Here is an 18,412-nt window from a genome sequence, read left to right as displayed (position 1 = left end):
GCATCTCCTTTAAAAAAGACCGCATTATCAGATCATATTATATCGTTTTGTTATTTTTTTTAACAGCGACGTACCCTTCATCTTGGTCTATGTCTACCACGAGCATGCTCTCGCGAACAAGTAGGAGATTTAGTGAATGCTGTGCATGCTCCGCTTCTAAATCACAAGGTGGTCACGGTACGCTCACCACAGCACGGCGGCTACTCCTACATTGAGGACCCTACCTTCCAAATACTTTTGTAAGTATAATAATCGTTACATTTAAGTTACAAACAATTAAATAAACACAATGTCTAATGTGAATTAACTCTTAAAGATAAAAGATCGCTACATCAGACATAATAGCAGTTTCAAAACAAAAAAGCGAAAGGTCTGATTTATAATGACCAGCGGATAATGCAGCTGGGGCCAAGGCTCCTTGAACACTCCACATCACGTTACGTCATTAGAAATTATCTGGGTCAAACAATAAAACGGCTTGCAGTGAACGGTATGGCTACTAGCGTAGGACGTAGTTGCGGCCGCTTTTTGTGTTTAATTGTACCTTATTTAGACGTTTACCTATGAAGGTTTAATAATACGCTCCGACGCAAATTATTTTCCAGAATCGATCAATAAAAAAAAATACTTAAATGCACTACTGTTTTTCCTATACAGAAAATATAAACATTTCTTGTTACTTACTTAGTTGATTAATTGAATAAACACGTTTTTGTTTTTTTTGTGTTCGACAATAAACACGGCGCTATAAATATAACAAATTTAATACGGAAGTAAATTTTTTAATCAATCTTTTAATTTGAAACATCTAATAACTATAATTTTGATATTCCGCAGGGGTGTATCATGCTTAGTGGGTCTACTTCTCATAGCAGGGACGGCTTACGACATGAAAATCGCTCGGGAAGTGCGTGCGCGCCGATGTCGTGCTGTGAACATGGTATCCGCTGAAAATGGTGCCTCTGACTTAAGGCTGGGCTTAAACGGACTCGACTCTATCACTGTTGCAAAAGGTATACATCCGTTAATTTAATTAATTAATCAATTTAAAAAAATCGATTGCAAAAATACTTGAAAGGGCTTTTTGCAAGCTTATCTGGGGTGATACTGAATAGTTATTCAATCGCCAAATGCTTGTTACATTAGCAGACTGTAAATTTCCTACTGCTGGGCTAAGGCCTCCTCTCCCTTTGAGGAGAAGGTTTGGAGCATATTCCACCACGCTGATCCAATGCGTGGAATATCGTTGAAATTAGACACATGCAGGTTTCCTCACGATGTTTTCCTTCACCGCCGAGCACGAGATGAATTATAAACACAAATTAAGCACATGAAAATGCAGTGGTGCCTGCCTGGGTTTGAGCCCGAAATCATCGGTTAAGATGCACGCGTTCTAACCACTGGGCCATCTCGGCTCCTGCTTGTTGTTCTCTTGCCTGTTAGCAACAATTAATGTTTGTATTCACGTTTGAAAAACCACTGAACCCGAGTCCCTGAGGAAAGACATAACGTCTGAGTTCCTATATAGCACTGACGTTATATCAAAACTAACAATGTTACCCATACTTAGAAAAATCGCCAAGAAAATCAGTAATTGCTCTTCGTTACTGACATTATACATAAAAATAAACTTACTCTGATTCTCTAGGAAAATAAACTTACTCTGATTCTCTAGGAAAATAAACTTACTCTGATTCTCCAGGAAAATCAATGTACAGCGTCAATAACAACATTGCAATAAATAGCAATAATTCCGAGGAGAGACTGACCGCCGAGACATCGTCCACAACTGAAGAAGAACTGAAGCTAAGTGAGTGACGGTCACTATTTGACGATACTTTACTATTTGATTGACTAATAAATTTAGCAGGTTTTTCTTTTCGACAATTTTGCCTACATATTATATATAGCAATGAACTGATTTGTGGTTCGCATCAGATTTAAATATTTACAATCCATTCGTATCTGTGATGATGTGAAGTTGAACACGAATTAAAACAATTGATGCAATTCGAAGTTTTTCTCACGCTACAAATATTCTACTAGTGAACTTGGTTACAAAAGCTTTTTAAGGAGAATACAAATTAATTGTTTCATTAACATATTCCAGGAAATTCATTTTCAAATAATAAAAATATATTTTATAACACTATGCTTCTGTTACAACAGGCGTCTGGTCGGAACTTCTGCTGTCGTTCTCGATGAAGGCTAATATCTTACAAATCCTCGACCAGTCAGTCGGATCAGATACAGTGCCTGTAGTTCACGGTTTGCGCTCCTTGTCTATGGTCTGGATTATCTTTGGACACACGTGTATTGTTGTTTTTAAGGTAAGAATTTAAACATTTCATTACTTTGGAAGCTTATTGGGCGTTTTTATCACCGAGCGCTCAGACTATTCATCGATCTACCGCCAGAAGAGCGCTTCTGCACTCTTCTGATCATATAGGAAAGGGATCGATACCTGAGGGACAATAATATAACGCTGTCAACTTAATGCTCGCGCGAATATCTTTAAAAAAAAAAGAAAACAATATGTTAAAGTCCGGGCTCTATACCTGAGACTAATCTCCAGCTACACAAGCGATCCTCTAGATCAAATGCCCAAAACTTTATATATATATATCAACTTTAGCGTTAGGTATATTTTTAAAAATTATTTTCAGTACGCTGATAACACAGCTCTGAGAGCGATTTTGGAAAAGAGCTTCTGGTTTCAACTGATCATTAGCGCTGTTTACAGCGTGGATACATTCTTCTGCCTTGGGTAAAAGACATTTATTATATTTATTAATATCTGAACTAGTACTTCACTTAACTTTAGCGGAGGTTATAAATTAAATAAATTGTATAATATAAATTGATCGATTTCACCTTATCTGATTTATCCCTGTCTCAACAGTGGTATACTGGTATCGTTCCTGTACTTCCGAACGAACGCGAAGGGCAAGCTGGACCGCCTCACGAAGGGCCGCCATAAGCTGACCGCCGGCGTGCTGCAGTTCTTCGGACTCATCGGATATAGATTCGCCAGGTCTGATCACATCTAGTGTTCTAGTATTCATGTATTATATTAATATGCTGTAGAATATTGGAATTATTCATGTATGTTCATTCAGATTTGGCATAAAAATATGGAATCCAAAATGACACTAACAATCGGAATCATGACCGATAATTAATTATTTATTTATTATAATAAAAATGTTAAACAATTACAAAAGTTAAAAAAAGATCTTACAGAAGTCAAGGTATTCCTTTTCCCGGAAATGACATACTATATGTTTATATGTATGTATGTATGTCACACTTGTACTTGGTACCAAATTCGCAAACTGTGATTAAGGCTATATGAATTGTTACTTGTCTTAGATTAACCGCGCCGTATCTCTTCATGCTGGGCGTGGTGGAGGTGACGATGAAGTGGTTCGCGAACAACGCCGTGTTCGAGCAGCCGGCGAACGATCACGAAACCTGCCCACAGTACTGGTGGAGGAACTTGCTTTACATCAATACTCTTTTCCCAGTCGAGCAAATGGTGAGATAAACATTTAAGAACATCACACTTTAAGACCCGAGGTGAAAACCTGGACGACGGTCGATGATATTAATTTGAAATAATAAAACATCACATTTTTTTTTACACTATTTCGTGTTTAGCTTTGTCAGCAAATACCTGCACGTGTCAGGTGGTTTACTGCTGGATGTATACAGCCACAGATCCGCATTTAAATTATGTTTTTAATTTATAGAGAATAACATCGTAAACAAATAATTTTAAATGAAATATTTTTATATATAATAAATTTATTTAAGTTAATTGTAAAATAAAAACGAGTGCTGTTGACACTAGATACAGTAGATAGTTATCTTCAGAGAAGTAGAAGAAACAACCGAAATCTAAGAGATTTGCGTATTTTCAGTGCATGCTGTGGAGTTGGTACTTGTCAGACGACACGCAGTTCTACGCTGTGAGCGCTATACTGCTAATCCTCGCTACAAGGTACGCAATCTAAAACCATTGATCAGCTATAAATACTTCACATTCCCTTGATCTTATCCTCTTTATTTTTGCTCCATTCGGCGTATTCTCTTCCCTATATTTAGTAACTATTATGTGTTTGCACATGTTAACCATACGCTGTCCCTAAAGCCAATACCAAAATTACGAAATTATAATGTTCCTCATCCAGAGAAACAAGAACTTGTCTTTGTATGTTTCTCCTTCAATGTAGTTTTATGTAGACCCTGAATCCACACCTGCAAAACCGAAATTTGAAGTGTTTTATAACATATTTTCGTATTAATCTAAACCATATTATAACGCTATATGTATTTCTATAAATTCCAGTCAGTTCAAGCTGTCAGTGATATTGACGGGCCTGTTCTTCCTGTCGTCCCTCATCACCACGGGCTTCGTCTCGTACAGCAGCCAGCACATACCGAACAGCGAAGACCCCTTCACGCAGTTCGACAAGATATACGACAAGCCATGGACTAGACTCGGACCCTACCTGGTGGGGATGGCCACAGGATGGATATTGTTTAAAACTAATTTGAAGATCAACATGGGCAGGGTGAGGTTCTATTTAGAGTATTTATATTTGCAAGGAAATTTTAAAGCTATTCCCGGTTAATTAATCTCGTGCTCTGGGGCGATGAAAAACGTCGTAAGGACTTTCATGTGTCGAATATATGTCATTTGTATATCTATCAACATTGGAGCAGCATGATTCATAAACTCCAAACCATCTCGAGAGGAGAGGAGCGTTAGCTAGCTGTATGACATACACAGCCATTTACTATTAATGCCAATGTCACTATGTGCCTGGCAACTTATTTATGCCTTGCCAATTTTAATGCCAAACTATCCGCCCTAACTATAGACCCTCTCGACATATTTCTACCGTCTACTAGCAGTATTTAGTATTGACATTTTAGGTTTTAAAGAGCGAATAACCCTCAGTTCAGGGCTTAAGGGACATAACATCTTAGTTCCCAAGGCTGGCGCCGCATTGGTGATGTGACGATACATACAGGTACATATTTCTTAAAGCGGTAATGTCTATTGGGGATTGTGATCACTTACTATCTAGGGGCCTATCTGCCTGGTCACCTACCCATACAAAAAATAATTTACATGGATTATATTTTATCAGCCGTTATTCATGAATGCCCCTTTTCTCAGATATGGGCGTCAGTCGGCTGGACGGTGTGCACTTTGACGCTGCTGTTCTTGATCTTCGGCCTGTATCGCACGGAGCTGGATGTGACGTCGGCGGCCATCTACAGCGCACTCTCACATTCGCTGTGGGCTGCCTGCGTCGGCTGGGTCATCATCGCTTGCTCCACCGGACACGGAGGTGAGATACTAGTTAAAGGCAACCTTCATATAAAGTTTGGTGATTTATCTCACTCCTCACCGGTTAACTTGTCTTAATAAAATCGGAACTTAATTTATTATTATATAAATATTATATAAGGTGAATTGAGTCTCTATATGTTGTTTCGGTTAAGTTACTAAAAAACCTACGTTTCTCCCGAATGTAACCCTTACCCCATGATATACGAGTGCGCGTGCGCAGGCTGGGTGCGGCCGCTGCTGTCGGCGCCGGTGCTGTACCCGTTCTCGCGCGTGACGTACTGCGCCTACCTCGTGCACCCCGTCGTGCTGCGCTACGTCGCCATGCATCTCACGCACCCCATACACTTGGGGGAGCTGCTTGTGGTGAGTCGATCACTGATCATTCTTTAGTCAAACTCAAACTCAAACTCAAACTCTTTTATTCAACATAGAAGCATTACACTTACTTATTGATAGTCAAATTAAACACTAGCACCGGTTCGGAAAAGGAAACACCCTGACCTGAGAAGAACCGGCGAAAGAAACTCAGCGTGTCTTTTTTTTGTGATGATCATAACGACCCTAGATATCGACAGTTGCTTTCGTTTTTCGTGTTATTTATATTGAGCTTTCTAGAACTGAATATGTTAAACTTTTGAGTAGCATATGGCCCATATTATTTTTTACTATTAATAAAAGACATATTACCATTCTCTTTTACTTAGAAATAATTTATAAATATAGGCGACCTTAGAGCCGAGATGGCCCAGTGGTTAGAACGCGTGCATCTTAACCGATGATTTTGGGTTCAAACCCAGGCAAACACCACTGAATTTTCATGTGCTTAATTTGTGTTTATAATTCATTTCGTGCTCGGCGGTGAATGAAAACATCGTGAGGAAACCTGCATGTGTCTAATTTCAACGAAATTCCACGCATTGGATCAGCGTGGTGGAATATGCTCCAAACCTTCTCCTCGAAGCCTTAGCCCAGCAGTGAGAAATTTACAGGCTGCTAATGTAAAAAAAATGTAAATGCGACCTTAATACAATTATTACCTTGAGTTACATCTTCCCTTTATATTTAAATTTAGATAAACATTTCAAAAAACTGTTCCGAATAAAATAGTAATAAAGATAATAATAAAATTACCTTTTTTCAGTTTGTACTCTTCCTGGGTCTGACTGTGATATCATACTTCCTGGCGTTTGTCATCTCTGTGGCGTTCGAGGCTCCAATCGTCACTATGCTCAAGATATTATCGCCGCAGAAGAAACCCCACCGAGTGTGATCACAAATTAAATATAACGTTTTAAATTAATAAATTACTTTTACAACGTAAAAGTATTACAGTTACAAGGTTGCGTGTAATGTAAGGAATTGTTATTTAAATATGGAATTTAAAAGCTTTAAATCTTTTAGAGCTACTTTTTATTATAAAAAAATAAACCTCACTTAAATCATGATAATTAATATGACTACATAATATGTCAAATGGAATTAATCTCTTATTTTTACTAAAAATGTTTTTATAAATTGAAATCCTTATTCAATTGTGTTATCCTGATTCTAATCCAAATATGAAATGAAATATTCTTGTCTTATAGTTTAATATGTAGCTGATTGATAAGCTAATTACTTTATAGTAAAATAATACATTATTTTGTAATTCCAGTTAGACTGCGTAAATATCGGTTGAAACGTAATTTAATCCGTTTTTTTTTTTCTTATAGTTGGTAGCTCCAACTCCAAACTTACAGCCTATTTTTGTTACCATATATTATAGTTTTTTATTTAACTATTACGGTTATGTGGAATCTCAACACTATTTATTTTCATTTAATAAAACATCTGTGTATGGCCATTTTCATAGAATTGGTAATGCTATATACATTTTATAATTAACTTTTCAATTCAATTCTTAGTGTAATGGCTTTTAATTGTGCCGACAGGGCACAGATTATCTCGCCAATGTCACGTAGGGTGGAGAAGACACGAATGAGAATAATTAACTTTTTAACTTAACTTTAAAATTTAAGGTTATTTTGACGTTTTGACATTTGTTTTTTTTTTTTTACAGTGTACAAAATATTTTAAAATTTATTGGAACAAGTGCAACTATGAATTTAAGCAATTCGTTGAGTAGATTTTTTATTCAAATAAGAAGTCTGGGAATCAAGTGTGTAATATCAGTGCTAATATTCTGGCTTTCATACTATTGGATTCATGTTGTTATCTAAATGTTTAGTTCAAAAATTATGGCCAGCATTTTAGCATTATAACATTATTATTAAATTGATTGATTTGTAAAATTATATATATCTTTTAAGTTATGAAATAATTTGGACCAAAATTATTTTATTTTTTTATATTATGTGGTATATTTAGACAAACTTATGTTATTGTAGATTAAAATTAATATAAAAATTTTAAAAAGGTTCTCCAAAAATGTACATACGCAAATGTAAGCTTCGTATTATGTAAATAAGCTGTAAATATTTAGTCGTAAGTTTTTATCAAACGAATTTTTATAAAAATGTAAATTAAAAAACTGTCTTTTATTTAATATACTATCCATTAAGTGTTGCCATGATAAAGATAGATTTACTAAAAATTACCATCATAATACCACAATTTCACTCCTTTGCAGATACTAAAAAAATATCAAAAAGAAAATCACTTTCCGCCGTCTGTACTCTTTACAACAAAACGGATTTTAATACGGACAATAAATAGAATGAGTCAAGAGGAACGTTTATCTGTATAAGATATGCATATTAATAAAAAAATAAAAGTCATTTTAAATTTGTTCTTCGACATGAAACTTGCATAAATACCCTTATTGTCAACATGCATTGCTTCTTCTTACAAAAAAAGAGCCATATTTGTAGGTTTTATAAACTGTATTCCATCACTGTCATAAAATATTGCCGTAAATTATCATTAAATATTTAAAAAAAACACATTCTATGGTACAGGTGGTATAATTACAAGCAAGTTTTATTTACATTAATTTTAAAATACATTTTAAATAATAAATAACATAAGCTAACAACAAAACATAACACAACAAATTAACAAATCCTATTTAAATTATCGGTATGTGTAGTCTGATATTCTTCTAAGGAGACAACAGCCCGGCATTTCTATCAGCAGGGAGAGACAGAGGGCGCCAACGAGCGTCACTAAAGTGGAGCCCGCGAAGTAACAAATCTGAGAAATAAAAAAACCATTGTTAGTTTATTATTTCAAACTTAGAATCAGAATAAGGATAAGAAGGAACCGACATGGCCCAGCGGTAATATCGCATGAAGCTTACCCGTTATTTGCGGATTCAAACCCAGTGGTGTATCTACCTATCGGTAAACCCTAAAGTGGTGTATATACCTAATCTGCATATCGGTAAAGTGGGCCAATGCACCAGGACCCCAAATCTGAAGTGGGCCCTGGTAAATCGCAAAACTGCGTTTTGTTTATTCATTTTTATTTTTTTTTATGTCAATGTATTTTTACTTTAACAGCAATAAATCAATTTAAGGGGACATAATTTGGGGTGAGGCCCGATCTATTCAGCCCTGGATACCTCCACACCGATACTCCATCCACCTAGCTACCCCACTGTAAGTACTACTGAATTTTCAAGTTAAATTTTCGGTCTTAAACTCCGCGTGCGTGAATGTATATGAATACAGTGTGTGTGTGTGTGTGTGTGTTGTGTGTGTGTGTGTGTGTTGTGTGTGTGTGTGTGTGTGTTGTGTGTGTGTGTGTGTGTGTGTTGTGTGTATTAGTGAGTTTGCGTGTGCGCGCGTGTGTCGACACTCACGAGGCAGGCGAGCCGCGAGCAGAGCGCGGCGTCGGCGGCGAGCAGCGCGGCGCGCGCGGCGGCGCCGTGCAGCAGCAGCGCGGGCCAGCACAGGCGACTCGCGCCCGACGCGGCCGCGCTGCACAGCACGCGCCGCGACCACTCTGCAACCCCGCGCCACTCGCGTCAGAGCTCGTGGGCCTCAGCTGGCTCGGACTTAATTCGGTCGTGAGTTTCGGTCCTACGCCCTAATATTTACCGTGCTCCAGTTTTTGTCTATGGTTTGTCTCGTGCTCGGCAAAAATAGCAATTAGGAGGAAACGTAGTCAGATAAAATCATGGCTTGTATTCTGCGCAGCGAGATAGGAGACGATGCTTACCGAGCGGTGGGCTATTTAACAAATTAAGCTGTCAAAAATATCCTCATTTTTTTAAGGCTAACTGCCGCCTGATCTTTATAAAAAAGGAAAACATTGTTAAGCGCTTTTTTATTTATTTTTAATAAACAAATAAAAATAATTAATTTATGAAAAAAAAAATACATCATTGTTTCCCTTCATAAATATTTATTCTACAATATAAATACCTTAAATTCTTCGAAACCCGTACCGATGTAAATATTTATTGTATAAAATGAGAACAAGATATGTTCATACAAAACGCTTACCAGAATATTTCGTAGCGCAAACTAGCGCAGGCCATAACAACGCGACGGGCCACGTCAGGTGTACCCAGGCCGTGATCCAGCTCGTATCTACGAGGGGCAAGGTCAGCGAGGCCGTCATTGTGACCACTGTCGCTATCCAGAAACAGTACGATGTTATCTGAAAAAAAGAACTTTTATTTTTATTTGTTATATCGATGTAATATTAAAAACTAGCGACCAGTCTCGACAGGCCCCCGCGCCGCTCAAGTGAATTCGTATTTACATAAGCTACTTAACAAATGAACAACTGTGTGTATTTTCTAAGCTGAATCTGTATTCAGTGGGTTTAGGTCGTTCGTCGTCTTTCAGCCTGTCAGTCAGTCAATTCGTTATTTGTGGATCCTATAACGTCATATTTTATAATTTCGGTGGATTTTCTAAAAAAAATCCTCCATACAAATCCTTACAATACACACACATTGATGATCTTAACCTGAAAATGCGACATATTCCCATAAACACACCAGCCGTAGAACGACAGCATTGGGGCCGGCGCCCTGCGGCACTTACGGTGGACACGCAGCACTGGCCGTCGGCGACGTGCAGCAGCCAGCCCGCCAGCACGCCCGCGCAGTACGGCACCACGCGCGACCACGGACGGTTGATAATCACGGAGTACAGCACGAATGCGTTGGGGACGCTGAAAAATTCAACCGAAAACTGTGTTAACGATTGATCTACTTCATTACACGATCATTTACTTCGGAAGCTCTCTCTGACTTTCTATCTATATGAGAAGATATTTTTAAGGAGCTCAATAGGTATTTAATACCTACCGTTGTCCGTAATCCGAGTAAGCAGTGACGACATCATACGCTGTAGCGCCCAGCAGCACCGTGACCGCCAGTACAGCGCTGGTTCTACGCTTTTTATTAGCCAATAACAGGCAGAGCAAGGCTCCGAACATATGCATCTGAGTCTCTGCTGACAGGTACCAGGATACTTGCATGCACTGAAACGTTGCAGAAATGTTTGGAATATGGCTAATGAGTCGTCATTTAAAACGGTTTCGTTTTAGAAGTTGCAAGTTTATATTGTGACGATAGAACTTATACAACTAACGGCTCATTACCCGTAACTCGAAGTCGATCGGTCACTGACGTACAATAGGTATTTTTATAAATAATTGCTTTATTTATAGCGCAGGTAATTGACTTTCGCATCAAAGAGTTAGAAACAACATTAAAACACTATAATTTATCAATATATGAAAAAAGAAAAGATGTTCAAACCTGTTCCTCTTTGGGGTAGAGAGTTGTGATGTAGAGGAGGTTCCTCCACCAGTAGCTGTCGCAAGTGTCGTAGTCGCGTTCGGGCAACGACAACACCGCGGTGTCGCGGGACACTCGCGAGAGGATCGACGTCAGGAACGTGGCGTACATGTACGTTGGCAGCAACCTGGACCAATCGCACGATGTCGTCTACTATACTATACTATGATATCATTATGATGAATATATGCGATATATAAGAATATATCTGTAAAATTATATGTTATTTTTAAATTAAGAAACGTTCCCCTATTTAAATATAACCGCGCAAGTATCGTAAAATATAGTCAATATCATACGTGTCTCAGAAAATATCGCGAATTCATTGACCAGTGTATATTTATGGACTAAAACAATTAAATCACAAAAGGTAATTTATTTGTTCAAGAAAAATCGAAAAAATATAATAATTACTAACCTTATAGCTCTATTGGTAATAAAACATAGCAGCTGCAGACTCTGCCCACAGATGCCCCCTAATTTGACTAACTCTTCGGAGTAACGACTCTTTAAGTAGAAGAAGTGCTGCGCGCTGAATAGACCACTGTAACATAAATAGTTTAATTAATTCGACAGCTGAAGGCGATAAAACGAATTGTAATCAAAATATTTAAAAGAAAGTGAAATTAAACGAAAGACAGATTATAACAAATTAATATTAAATAATTAATAACGAAACGTCATTCTGTTTTTTTTTTTTTTAGAAGTTAATAAGAAAAAGAATAGAAAATAGAAATTAATCGTTGACAAAAGAAAACGATTGAGACAAAAATACATTTAAGAAGATGAAGCTAAACTTTTATTTTCATTTAATATTACCTGACAAAAAACAACGTATCAAACGCAAGAGTCCCGGTCGATAATATGTAATAAACATTATTATAGTCATTGACATCGCCGCCATTTTCTAAAAACGAAATTATTACGAATAATTCATATTTGAATGTAAATATGTAATGTAATGTAATATTTATAAATAACATAAGCAAAATTCATATTAAATTGTAATAACAGCCTCCGTCGTCTAACAGCCAGCTTAACTTGAGTTTATATTTCGTAACTGAAATCTGAAAAATTTTAAAGAGCTGCCGTGCCTCTGAGAGTAATGTTGCTGACCGGGACCGCCGGACCATCGGATTGCGGGAGTGGAATAGGGAATGCATCTGCGTACTTAGCGATTTTTGTGCTCAAGTGCTCAAGTGCACAAAAATCGCTAAGTTTCTCTCGCCGTTTTTTCAGATTTATTTGTTTTTTTAAAGGGTTTTACTTGGAGTTATCAATGAAATAGTGTGCTTCAATAGATTCAATATCGGATCGTACTAATTTTCTTAAATTCGAATGAAATAAAAAAATAAATAATGAAAATTATATTCAAATATTTAAAATAATGTTACAAAATCTAGCTTACCTGCAAGACTGTCAACAGTGACCGAAACATGCACGAAGATGATCCACAGGACGGCAATTATCTTCAGCGCGTGCACCATCGCTAAATCTTTATTCGCCATCGTCGTGTTGAAGATCCTCATCCAACTATGTTTCAAAGAGAAACTCAGCAGCAAGTTCTTCCAAACACCGTTCTTTCTCTTGAACTCAGTAGTGAGACTCGCACAGGAATTGTATTTAACCCTCGGACAGGGAGGAACATTCTCCATTTGCATAGGATTCACGCATTGCTTCTTGTACTTCCCACATCTCTTGCAACTCGCTTTTCCTTCCGCTGCCATTACGTCGAGCGTAATCGAAGGAGGTATCGCCTTTTCCCTCATCGCCCTCTTCAACTCATTCAAATTCTTCATCGATAGAGTTTCCGTTTCCATTTTAGTATCTTTTACGCTTATAGGTTTAAGAACATTAGTCTTCTTTCCATTTAATTTTCTATCATCGTTGTTGTATTGTTGCAAATCGAAGCTTGTCGCTGTATAGGGTTTCAACTTCACAAGATCTAAGTCTACGACTGTGGCTATGATTGACAGCATAACAAGACTTAACGTAACTAGTATCAATGTAACAGCTCCGATGTCCGTTTTGATATCATATGAACTCTCAACGTGTCTCAGGGAAGTTATTTTAATGGCCCTTGAAACTGTTTTATTGCTCTTCAAGTTGTCATTAAGCATGATGGAGAAGTTAATTATAGAAACGACATCTTCTGCTACACACGTCCGTGGAAGGCACAGCCCGAGCGTAATTTCATAGGACTGTAAAATGCGAGGATAAAATTATTTTGAATTAATTCAATTTACTATAACTATGAATATTCTAAATACTCGTTATGAATTTGGCGTGACAGTCGAAAGTGAAAAAAGGAAGCTTTCTTTTTAAATTAAACTATCGCCAAACGCGTTGTTATTTAGATACAAATAAAGAACTTAAAAGCTCGTTTGTGTATGCTCTGATTTAACTATTCGGTGAAAAACCCCGTGCTCTACCCACCTTTTCACGTCTCTACTCTTTAACGAAATACATAAATTGAAACATAAGTTGTACTATTTTCAGCATATTTACTAAAGGTAGTTAAAGAGTAACTTACGCTAGGCATAGTGAACTTGGTGACGTTCAGCATGATCTGGAGTGCGGTGTAGGACACCGATATGGGCGGTTCGTTGTCCGCCTCAACAACACGGCGCATCAGCTCGTCACGCTGCAATAGCGAGTGCCACTCTTCGATATCTACGAAAAGTTCAACAAGTAATTTTTTTAATTATTTTAGGATAGTAGACAAAAAGTCGCCCATTTATAAGCAACAGGCAACAATGTGCAGCAAACAGGATCTAAGATGTATGTCCATGTAATGCTCCGTGCTCACTCACTATTCAAACGAAAAGCGAAACCACATGTTTAAAAACCTTTTTCTGCACCGTAAGTCGTTTACGGTGTTTGGTCAATTTTGTGATCGGTTAAGAACGGCACAGAGCGGTTAAGACGTGACAGCTTACACTTAATATTAATATTAACAGTTAGGGTGAATATTTCCTTCTTTGTCCCTTTATGACTTTCCTATGCCATTCGTCCGGATGAGCCGAAGTCTGTAAAATTATTTTTGTCATATACTTGAAGAACTTTGGCGTCAAAGTCAACGTATAAAATGGCGCACGAATCGGATTAAATAATTTTTAATATTATAATTGCAGAATCACTGCAGCCACGTCCGAGCCTTCTAATTTATTCATAAAATAATTCATAAAGCTATAGAATTATTGATACTTTTCTTCTAAAGGAGTTTGTTATATAATCGTATATCAGTAGATCAATAACAGCTGATTACGCGAATATAAAATGATGACATAAAATTTTAACTAACATTATATTATACAACCGCTAAATGAAGATTACATTTTTGAAGTACAAGAACGTTTATGCTTGTCATGTTAATAGTATAAATTTATTGAACGTGAAACTGCGTATCACAGTTCCTTATATTACAATAATATTGTATGTTTCTAGTTTAAATAGTATGTATTTTTGTTTAGGATTTTTTTTAAATTAAACTCTAACAAAAAAAACTCCTCGTTTGAATTATACCTTACCTTACCAATTTTGGTATCAACATTCATATATATGTAGATTTCAACTATTGAGTACAGTTGCAACGAATGATTAAACAGAATAAATACTTACTCCCTCCAAACTCCTTTTCCCTCCTCAACAGGGCGTTGAGATAATCGCCGCTGTAAAACTCGCCCCACGTCCGATTTGTTTCCAAAGATTTATGTTTTTCATCCTGCGATGGGAAATCGTCTAATTAAACTAAATAAAATATATAACTAATATCTCATTTCACACTACTTTTTAGTATCCCGCATCGCTCTGTCTAAATTAAATATTAAATAATGTTTTCTTTGATGTGTTGAAGAAATAAAATCTATCCAAATAAAGTCTTATTTTACCTTAAAATCGAATCATAGAAACGATTGGCCTATGCTAAGCACCATTGAGTGATATGCCTCCAAACTTTCGAATTTATAATATAACAATGATCCGTAGTCAGTATTTTTGTAGAGATGCCACGAACGACAAAATCAGCGAAATTTAGCGCTGAGAAAAGTAAATGCGGCTTTAAATATAAATGCAATTCCTAGAAAAACGAATGAAATTGTTTTCATTCGAAGTGATACTTGGACAATAACACACGCAAAACAGTACCAAAGTTAAAAAAACAACGCTTTTTGGAAAAAAAATATGAACTACAGACTATTCTTGCCTTACAAAAATATTATTAGCTTTCTGTTATAAGTTTATTTTATTAAGAAATTAAACGGTTTTCGACATTCGGCCGAATAGTACGTAGTATAAACTATTATACCGAATAAGAATAAAATACAAAATAGTAGCATTTAACATTTGTGGTATCTCTAAATTTTTTTTAATTTTATTATAAAAACCAAATTAACATTTTACATGCTCGAAATCGTACTTTCAATTTTAAAATAGTTAAGTTTAAATAACACCGGCTCTTCCCCCCAACTACACCCACGTCATATCTTATTTCTCCACTAATTTCCACAGCTCCGTCTACATGTGACGACATCTTGACGACCTCCGTGGTCGAGTAGTGTGTACACCGGTTTTCATGGGTACGCCACTCCGAGGTCCTGGGTTCGATTCCCGGCCGAGTCGATGTAGAAAAAGTTCATTAGTTTTCTATGTTGTCTTGGGTCTGGGTGTATGTGGTACCGTCGTTACTTCTGATTTTCCATAACACAAGTGCTTTAGCTACTTACATTGGGATCAGAGTAATGTATGTGATGTTGTCCAATATTTATTTTATTTTTATTTTTTTTTTATGTGGGGCATTTGTGTGCACAGGGTATCAACCTATGCCCTTTTCTGTTCTGACAACATGTACCCATATATAATGTCATGATGATCGAGTTTATAATAAATGAAAGTATAACAAATAAACAAACTCAATTTCACATTTACGGATTCAGTTTGGATAAAACTCATAATTTATTTTCATTAATCATTATTCACGTTCCAGACTAACTCTATTATAAATTTCATTCAGAACAGTGGCTTAGCCGTCATAAATCGTGACGTAACAGACAGACACAGTTACTTTCGCATTTATAATATTAGAATAGATAAAATAAATATGAGTAAATCAGATAGAAAAGATGTTGTTCTAAATTAAATACTCTCAATAGTGTTGAACAAGTTATGCAAATGATATTTCAAAAAACAGCGTCATGACATAACAGTTTTAATACATACAAATGAAAATATTCAAAACTGTATCAGTTTCTATTATTTCTTTCAAATTTAAATCAACTTACCAATAAGAGACATTGTTCTTTTGAGCCGAGCCAAAATCGCCTTCCTTCGAAGAGCCCAGATTGGTATCGTCCAGACGCATCCGCAGCTTTGAAAAAACATATTAAAAGTTTATCTTGTCTAAAGAAAATGCAAGAAAAAGATACATTAGTTCTCGATTCCAAATAAATAAACATATAAATAGTTAAATCAAGCTGTGGAAGTGGGCAGTTTACGTCGTAGGTACTCTTTACCGAAGGAAAACAAGTCCCCAAAATGAAACCACGACTCGGAATAGTAACACAGACCTGGAACGAGAGGCCTGACGACCGCAGAAAAACAGGGAAACTATTTCAAGGGTGGAAAATTCAGAGGGGACAAATATTTTATTAATAAGTCTGGATCCTACCAGTTGTCTTATATGAAAGATTAAATAATTATATGTAACTTATATTTGGTTAACTTAAGTTTATATTTAGCTTATATAGGGGCAGTGTAAAGAAAACTTGCGGCTGAAACGAACAAATACCAGAATTTTTAATGTGCTTAATTTGTGTTTATAATATATATATTTAACTGATTCTTCTGTCGAACGATGAGTCAAATCCTTTGGCACTAGTCGCCCGGACTTTCTGTCCCTAAAGCCGATGCTGCTCACAGTAGAGCCTTATGGGGTAAGCTTTAACTTAATAGAAAATGCTTTTATCGAATAGTGAGATATATACGGACGCACGGCACTAAACAAAATCTTATTACTCGTCTATGATCACCGATCTAGACAATCAAATATATATTATAAACCGACAGGTGATGTATTTATCGAGTATAAAAAATAACGTAAAATTATTTCAAAATGTGCGCAAAAACGCATATGTATTAATTGATTAATCTCTTATTCATTAGATTAAAAAAATACAATCGATGTCACGAGATATTCAATCGGTAATAATTCGAGCGCAATTAACATTAATATCAGGTAGGATTTTTTTCTAACATAAGCAACGCGTTGTATGAGGTACAAATTTGCCAAGCAAATTTCGTATTTATAGTGTTGTAATTAAGCACATAAGAATAAATGTCGAGTCGTTGACATTATATGACAATTACTGCATTAATTACGAATGAAAACTCTTGCTTTCAATCACTGATGCGTGTGATTAACATCACGATATACAATGTATATATGCTGTAACATTTCCTAATATTTTTATAAGGAATAAATTTTTAGCCGAAAGATTTTTACCTTTCTTTTTCATTACGAATTGTTTGATAATATAATAAATGTTTTATATTGTATTCTCAGTTACAGTAAACAAAATTCGATATTAAATTATTGTTTGAACTTACCTCTGTAAGCCCAGGATCGACCCTCAGCCAAGTCTTTTAAAAACACACTAACATCGTCCCAACAAGAAGGTTCGATATTCAAATGCACACCGTTTTTTATTTTTGGCCATACATACGCCAAGAATGATGGATCAAAAATGATAAATAAATTCTCCATTACTTCTCCGCGAGAACGAAAACTTTTGGATATCTTCAACGGTTCCTTTTTAAAACCACCGACATATTGTCGTGAGTGTACTTTAGCACTACTAACAAAATAAAAAAAAGTCAAAAGCACTACGATCACTTTCAACTTCATTATGTCATAATCTTATAATTATTTTTTTACTTTGATTTGTTTATAAATGTGCCAAGCGTGCGCGCACGTTGCGTTCAGAAACAATAGTAACTTCTATCCTCATGCGGCACGCAGTCTATAGCTTCAAAGTCAATGTAAGGAGAGCGTAATTTCTAATGCTAACAACCGTTTTATAATGCATTTGTAAACATCATCATTACGAAACCAACATTAGGCTTGTCGGAAGATCGGACTCGCAAGATGATGGACGGTGTGTTCCGTACCAGTTTTTTTAAATAAAGATCTGCATTTATTTGCTTATGAATAATTCATTTTTAATAATTCTGATAACGAAATACCTTTTATCGTTTTTAAAAATGAAGAGTAGTTAAGGCAAAGTACTAGACTA

General features: G+C 36.2%; 2 protein-coding genes across 2 annotated transcripts in view; one reads left to right on the top strand and one right to left on the bottom strand.

The window, feature by feature from the left end:
- LOC113404472 (uncharacterized) overlaps positions 1-6,987 on the top strand; it is a 49,178-nt gene extending 42,191 nt beyond the window's left edge. Inside the window, exons 4-15 of the mRNA XM_026645373.2 lie at positions 67-239; positions 838-1,013; positions 1,703-1,810; positions 2,170-2,330; positions 2,667-2,767; positions 2,903-3,034; positions 3,373-3,538; positions 3,924-4,003; positions 4,352-4,577; positions 5,189-5,363; positions 5,586-5,728; positions 6,507-6,987. Coding sequence (XP_026501158.2) covers positions 67-239; positions 838-1,013; positions 1,703-1,810; positions 2,170-2,330; positions 2,667-2,767; positions 2,903-3,034; positions 3,373-3,538; positions 3,924-4,003; positions 4,352-4,577; positions 5,189-5,363; positions 5,586-5,728; positions 6,507-6,635 — 1,770 coding nt within the window. The 3' untranslated portion in view covers positions 6,636-6,987. The remainder of the gene's footprint in view (positions 1-66; positions 240-837; positions 1,014-1,702; positions 1,811-2,169; positions 2,331-2,666; positions 2,768-2,902; positions 3,035-3,372; positions 3,539-3,923; positions 4,004-4,351; positions 4,578-5,188; positions 5,364-5,585; positions 5,729-6,506) is intronic.
- A 1,339-nt stretch (positions 6,988-8,326) lies between these two features.
- LOC113404503 (uncharacterized) lies at positions 8,327-18,121 on the bottom strand. The gene is made up of 13 exons (XM_026645423.2): positions 17,727-18,121; positions 16,403-16,488; positions 14,745-14,847; positions 13,657-13,796; positions 12,532-13,324; positions 11,943-12,030; positions 11,542-11,667; positions 11,085-11,250; positions 10,629-10,804; positions 10,363-10,492; positions 9,814-9,970; positions 9,168-9,310; positions 8,327-8,557 (listed from the first exon to the last, which is right to left on the bottom strand). The coding sequence occupies exons 1-13, from the start codon at positions 18,022-18,024 to the stop codon at positions 8,438-8,440; spliced, it is 2,526 nt and encodes an 841-aa protein (XP_026501208.2). The 5' UTR covers positions 18,025-18,121; the 3' UTR covers positions 8,327-8,437.
- Between the last annotated feature and the right edge of the window lie 291 nt (positions 18,122-18,412).

Source organism: Vanessa tameamea, chromosome 5 (genome assembly GCF_037043105.1).
Source record: "Vanessa tameamea isolate UH-Manoa-2023 chromosome 5, ilVanTame1 primary haplotype, whole genome shotgun sequence".
NCBI classification, from domain to species: domain Eukaryota; kingdom Metazoa; phylum Arthropoda; class Insecta; order Lepidoptera; family Nymphalidae; genus Vanessa; species Vanessa tameamea.
Note: the sequence above shows the minus strand (reverse complement) of the source record. Positions and strands in the feature narration are given on the sequence as shown.

Excerpts from the sequence above, each read along its gene's own strand:
- LOC113404503 (XM_026645423.2), bottom strand. The coding sequence starts at position 18,024 with ATGAAGTTGAAAGTGATCGTAGTGCTTTTGACTTTTTTTTATTTTGTT. Across the intron at positions 13,797-14,744 it reads GGAAAAGGAGTTTGGAGGGA|ATATCGAAGAGTGGCACTCG; the intron begins GTAAGTATTTAT and ends AACTTTTCGTAG. Across the intron at positions 13,325-13,656 it reads CCAAGTTCACTATGCCTAGC|TCCTATGAAATTACGCTCGG; the intron begins GTAAGTTACTCT and ends CGCATTTTACAG.